At 53.7% G+C, this 6,000-nt stretch overlaps 1 protein-coding gene across 4 annotated transcripts in view; it reads right to left on the bottom strand.

Moving 5' to 3' along the window:
- Nucleotides 1-4,028: 4,028 nt before the first annotated feature.
- Nucleotides 4,029-6,000, bottom strand: part of PTPRU (protein tyrosine phosphatase receptor type U) — a 76,371-nt gene continuing 74,399 nt past the window's right edge. For 3 of the 4 annotated variants that reach the window (XM_063106831.1, XM_063106832.1, XM_063106833.1), the window contains 3 exons: nucleotides 5,781-5,938; nucleotides 4,492-4,627; nucleotides 4,029-4,235 (listed from right to left, as the gene is read on the bottom strand). In XM_063106831.1, coding sequence (XP_062962901.1) covers nucleotides 4,173-4,235; nucleotides 4,492-4,627; nucleotides 5,781-5,938 — 357 coding nt within the window. In that variant the 3' untranslated portion in view covers nucleotides 4,029-4,172. The remainder of the gene's footprint in view (nucleotides 4,236-4,491; nucleotides 4,628-5,780; nucleotides 5,939-6,000) is intronic. The other variant, XM_063106834.1, reaches the window with a different exon arrangement.

Here is a 6,000-nt window from a genome sequence, read left to right as displayed (position 1 = left end):
CAGTCGATGGCTCTCTGACCTTGGGCAAGTCGCCTAAGCTCTCCAAGCCCCAGTCTCCTCATCTGTACATTGGGATGACAATTGTACCTATCTCGCAGCCTTTGTTGGAGGCTGACATATGACAATCACATAGAGCACTTAGCAATATGCCTTGTAAGTGTCACATAAAGCTTTGCTTTTCAGATCCTCATGTCCAAAGCCCTCATCCTCTCCCTACAGGATGTGGCCTGGCCGGACCCTGTTGATCCTGCCCATGCATCACCACCATCATTTCTTTTTTTTTTTTTTTTTTTGTGACCGGTAAGGGGATCGTAACCCTTGGCTTGGTGTCGCCCGCACCGCGCTCAGTCAGTGAGCGCACCGGCCATCCCTATATAGGATCCGAACCCGCGGTGGGAGCGCCACTGCACTCCCAGCGCCACACTCTCTAGAGTGAGCCACGAGGTCGGCCCACCACCATCATTTCTGCACTGCCCTCAGCCATGAGGGTGTTGAGGCCAAAGCTCATTAAGCTCCTGTCCATCAGAGGTCAGTGGGGAGAGGTCAGCGGACCCAGGGACAGAGAGTGGCCAGGCCCCTCTCTCATTAGCACCTTGCAAGTGGCCTTACCTCCATCAAAGTCACTCTCTGTCTCCTTGGTGCCTGAGATACATAATGTGTCCCAATCAAGGGCTGGCCGAGAGGTCGTGAGGAGTAATCATTACTTTGGCCGCTCCTGCAGCCAGATTTATTACAGCACAAAGAAACAATTTAGCTCCTGGCAGTAACAAGCAGCCAGCCGTCTGCACTTGTAGAAATCCTATTTGCTGGGCCTGGTGGGCAGAGGCCTCGACCCCACACCTGCTCGGCCTGAGGCCCTGGGCAGAGCCTGGCTGGGCCATTCATCTTCCTGGGCTCCAGGCCACCTCATGGAGACGCCACCACCTCTAATACATTTCACAGCATTTGAAAATCAGTGCCCAGGCCAAAAGCTACCACTGATGTTGCATGAAGGGATCCTCGGGCTTTTGACACCACTCAGACAGGCCACAGAGCAGAGTGACGTAATGCCCAGGCTTTAGAGTCGGCCTTAATGTGGGTTCAAATCCCGACTCCAGCATGTAATGGCCAAGTGACTTGGGATGAGTAAACTTACCTCCCTGAGCCTTCATTTCCTCAACTCTAAATGAAGGGGTGGTGATCCTACTTTAAAGAGTCGTCACATGGATTAAATAAGAGATAAAGGGTGTAAGGGCTGTAACACAGTAATAGGTACCAAAAAAAAAAAAAAAAAAAAGCAGTGATGATCAGCATTTTCATTATCCAGGGACTTCAGTATTATGAAATGAGATGTCCTTTATTGAGGGCCAATTATGTCACCAGGTACTATGCCAGCTCTTTTTAGATATTTTATCTCTAGACCTCACAACCAACACTGCAAGTAGGTATTGTTATGTTTATTGCGGGGTGGTTAGGGGACAGTGCAAGATCACCCAGCTGGTGGAGTGTTGAGCTGGGGGTGGGACCTTGGCTTATTGATTCTGGGGCTGGTGCTCCTGATGCTCAGCTCCTCTGAAAGGCCATGTGAGGCCACTGGTTAGACAGGCAGGCTGACCCTCCCTCCTTCCCTTCCTCCCTCATGCCAACATTTCCAGAGCACCAGCTCCAAGACAAGCCCTTCGCCTGGAAATGGCACTGCACAGAGTACCTATGTATCAGCCAGCTTTTGGTACGTAACAAATGACCCCAAAACTTATTGGCTTAAAAGAAAGAACCGTTTATTCTCTCTCCCAGTTCTAGTGGTTGGTTGGGCAGTTTCTGCTAAGCTTAATCATGCAGCTTTACTCACCTAACAGGTCGGCCAGGCTGGAAGCTCCATGACAGCCTCATTCACAGGTTGGCAGTTGGTATTGACTGTTCCTGGATGTTGTGGTTCTCCTCCAAGTGCCCACAAGTCATTCAGGAGGCTGGGCAGGCATCCTTACAAGGCAGGGTTCCATGAGAGCAAAAGCAAAAACTGCACTGCCTCTTGAGGCCTGGGATCGAGAGCTCACACACCGTCACTTCTGCCACATGCTGTTAGTCAAAGCAAGTCATATCCTATTGCATCACCAGTATCCATGACATACAACTAGGACTCATCAGGTAAAGCTTAGAGTTCAGTTCAGAATGAGAGTGAGGGAGTCAATCTGCGCCCGAGCCAAGTGGGATCATAACTGTCTAATAAACTTTTAACTCACATTAGAGAATGTTGAATTTTAGGTCTTTAGAATGGGTCATGTCCTTTGACCAATGGAGAAAGTCAGTGTGTGTATAGAATCAGTACATCATATAGCCAGATTTCATACGAAGAATCTGAGGCCCAGAAACAGAAACTGTCTTGCTCAAGGTCACATAGCAAGCTGTGACAGAGCCAGGAGTGAGTAGGGTCCCTATCAGCTAGCCCACTCCTCCTTCCACTCCACCCCATGGGGAAGCCTGGGGCTGAGAACGGCTGGGCTGGGGCAGCTGGACCATCATCCCCAGCAGGGTGCATCTCCTCTGTCCTGTCTCTGCCATGTGTCTGTAAACTGGGCCTTATTTGCATATATGGCACCACGGATGGCCCTTAATCACTATCTCATCTGATCCTAACAGGAATTCTCCATGGTACAGATGAGAGAGGCCCAGAGAGGGCAGTTGACTCACCCAGGGTCTCTCCACTAGTGGGGCTCATCGGCCTGACACCAAAGCCTGAGCCTCCCAGGCTGCCCCAGAAAGAGCTCAACCCTGATCCAGGTCCCTGGTGGACGAGAGGCAGCTCTGTGGCCTCAGGGGTCTCAAGATGAAGCCCACTGCCTGAGGAAGTGCTTCAGAGCCTGGGTGAAGGCAGCAATGGCCAGAGTCCCTTGGAACAACCTCTGCAAGTAGAAGGACACTGAGCAATGCCCTGCAAGGTCCACATCTCCTCCCTTTTACCAATGGAAAAACCAAAGCCAGACTGGAATTTAGGTCTCTGACCCCCAGTCCATGGTCCACCGCACTGGGAGGCCAAGCATAGGCGAGCAGTCCCCAGGCAGGCTGGTCAGACATACACAGGGCCGCTCTGTGGCATTCAGAGAGCATGTTTATTTACAAAGCGCTTTACAAACATCAGCTTATGCCTCCCCACAGCCCCCTGTGAGGTAGGTCAGTAGTCATATCTACAGTTTACAGATGGGGAAATTGAGGCACAGAATGGGGGTGTAGCCTGCCCCATTTTAAAGAGACCTTCCCACCCACCCACCAAAAAATAACAAAATAAAAAAGCACTGATCCTCCTTCCAAAATACCTTCTTCCTCTGAACTCTAGGGGTGTGGCCAGACCTCCTCTGGCTCTGTCCCCTGCCCAGTGGGCAGCCTGGCCAGGAGCCACAGGGAACTCAACCCAAGGGATGCTGTTCAACCTTGTAGACTGTCACTGGCCCAAGCTGAGCAGGACCGGGCCAGTAAGGCCCGAAGGTTACAGGCATAGAGGCTGAGGTGACTTCATTCTGCAGGCATTGCTCAGGCAGGGAAGCAGCCCCACGTGGGCCACAGCAGGAATGGGCAGATGCTGGTTCAGAAAACTCAGAGCACATGTCAGGGAAGCAGAAACGGGGTGGGATGGGGAGCCAAATACCCCAGGGGCTGCAAGGGACAGTTGGGTGGAGAAAGGCGCTGTAGTTCCCCTGGGGAGGACAGTCAATGTGTCTCACTAGCAAATTAGGGCAGAGCCCAGCCTCCCCAGGACCCTCAGCAGCTAGGCCATATGGGATTCTAGACGCCAAGCCTCAATGCACCCATGTGCAGAGGGAGCTGAGCCGAGTGGAAACCCAGGCCTAGGATGCTCTCTGCAGGGCCTCACTCATCTCTGCCAAGAGCTGGCCATTCTGAGCCCCCATAGCTCTACCAGGCAGTGCCAGGCCTCTCAGCACAGGCTGCAGGACCCTGTGGAGGTAGGGCGGGGCTGCAGTCTTGGTAAGCTCTTCCTTGGCCCACAGCCTGCCTATGGAACATAACAAAAGGCCCTGCCCCCCATGAAGGGGACACCAAGATGGCCCAGCGTCCACTCCAGCACTTTCCCCATGGGGGCTGTGGTTGAGCAGACTTGGAAGCACAGGTCTTCCTCGCCAGTCCAGGATGGTGGACCTGGCCCTGAGTGTGCAGTGGGTGCCCCAGGCCAGGGACCCCCGCTATCTTGACTCCAGCCCCTCCAGGTACTCCAGGGCCACATCGTAGCAAAAGTGGTACTGATCCTGGGGAGAGAGAGAGAGAGAAGGAATCAGGACCCTGAGCCCTCCCTGGTACTGGGGGGTTGAGAGGCGAAAGAGAGGGCAAGCATGAGTCCTGGCCCACCCTGGGGGCAAGGGAGGAAATGTGTTTTGACACAACAAAACTAGAGCCAAGGCCCAATGGTGGGGACCAGACATGGGAGAGCAGGTGCTTGGGGACCCTGGCCAGGCATGGACCGGAAAGGTGGAAGTGGCTGGGCACAGGGACACGGCCCCTCACCATGGTCTCCACCATATTGGGCTTGTAGTTCCGAAGCGTTTTGGCAGCAAAGAAAACGTCCACCAGGTTGTGGCAGCGGATCATCTCCAGGACGGTGGCGCAGGCGCAGAAGGTGCCGCTGCGGCCACCCCCATTTCTAAATGAAGAGACACAAAAGGTTTGGAATGGGGCTTGGGAATCCAAAATGGGGGGCGGGGCCTGGGAACCAAAAGGAAGGAGGAGGATGGGGTCGGTTCCCTAGCTCCGCCCCTCACTACCCAGGGGTGAGGGGCGGAGCTAGGTTCCCTGCAGGTGGGAGCGGAGCTAGGGAACCGAGAAGGGAGGGGCAGAGAGCTCAGGACCAGAAGGTTAAGGAGATGGATCAGTGTCACATCCAAAACCTAATGGCATCTCAGAAAACAATCACTCAGATCCTGAGGGAAAGGAAGCCAGACACAGTCCAAGAGAAAGACACTGAGAGGCAGAGACAGCAACAGAGAAGGGCAGCTGAGAAGAAAGCAAAAATCCGGAGAGCAACATGGGAAACAAACACTGAGAAGCCCAGGCAGAGCCCCATCAACGCACACACAAGGCACAAACACATATACACACCAAGCCAAACCTGCACAGAAACCCTCCCATTCCCTCCATGTCTCTCCCTTTGTTCCCTATGACTCCCACATGTGGGGTTCCCCTTGCTGGATGGGAGACTGACTAGGTCCTCCACCCCCTTCTTGAGGGGTCTCTCCCACTAGAACCAAAAGCCCTTAGGGCAGGGCCAGACTGACTCAGCTCCCTATCCCAGCTTCCAGTATGCCCAGCCTGGCACTGGGAAGGCTCAGTGAGTGCTGAAAGCATGAAAAAGTGAGGAGCAGAGGGGTAACGGCACCCAGACATGAGGGAATAGATGAATTTATAAATGGGGCATGCATGTGGGTATATGAATTGAATGAGTGAAAAAAGTTTCATATGGGCATGCATGAACAAAGACTGGAATTCCCTTGGCATAAAAAGTACTACAACCTCACAGGGTGAAAAATTCTGACAAAAGACTCTTTAATTAAATTGGCAAAGTCAGACATCACAAAGAGGGTACTGGGCAGTTGTTCAGGGTTGACCATGTACTCTGGAAACTGATTGGGTTCCTCCAGGGAAGGCAGGGCCAGCCTCAGCTGATTGGGCATACTTCAGGCATTGCCATTTGGGAGCCCAGGGGTTTTGGTGCCAGGTTTAAGGCCCTCTCTCAGACTGGACCTCTGCCCCTGGCTCCCTGCCCCCTCCATCCTCCTTCCCGCAGGGTAGACACTCACAGGCAGTGCACGATGGTACGCCCGTCCCCGCTCTCTGCCTGCCACTTGTCCACCTCAGCCAGCAGGTGCAGGAAGGCCTTTTTGGAGTCAGGCGTGTCCCGGTATGCAGACCAGCGCAGAAACTGGAAGTGCCGCACCAGCAGGTGCCCCTCCTGCAGCTGGGGGCATAGGCAGCCAGCCAGGAGCACGTGAGCACTGGGGTCATGTGGCTCCCTGATGA

This window comes from Cynocephalus volans, chromosome 8 (assembly GCF_027409185.1).
Source record: "Cynocephalus volans isolate mCynVol1 chromosome 8, mCynVol1.pri, whole genome shotgun sequence".
NCBI lineage: Eukaryota > Metazoa > Chordata > Mammalia > Dermoptera > Cynocephalidae > Cynocephalus > Cynocephalus volans.
The sequence above is the reverse complement of the archived record's forward strand: the minus strand, read 5'-3'. Positions and strand labels throughout refer to the sequence as shown.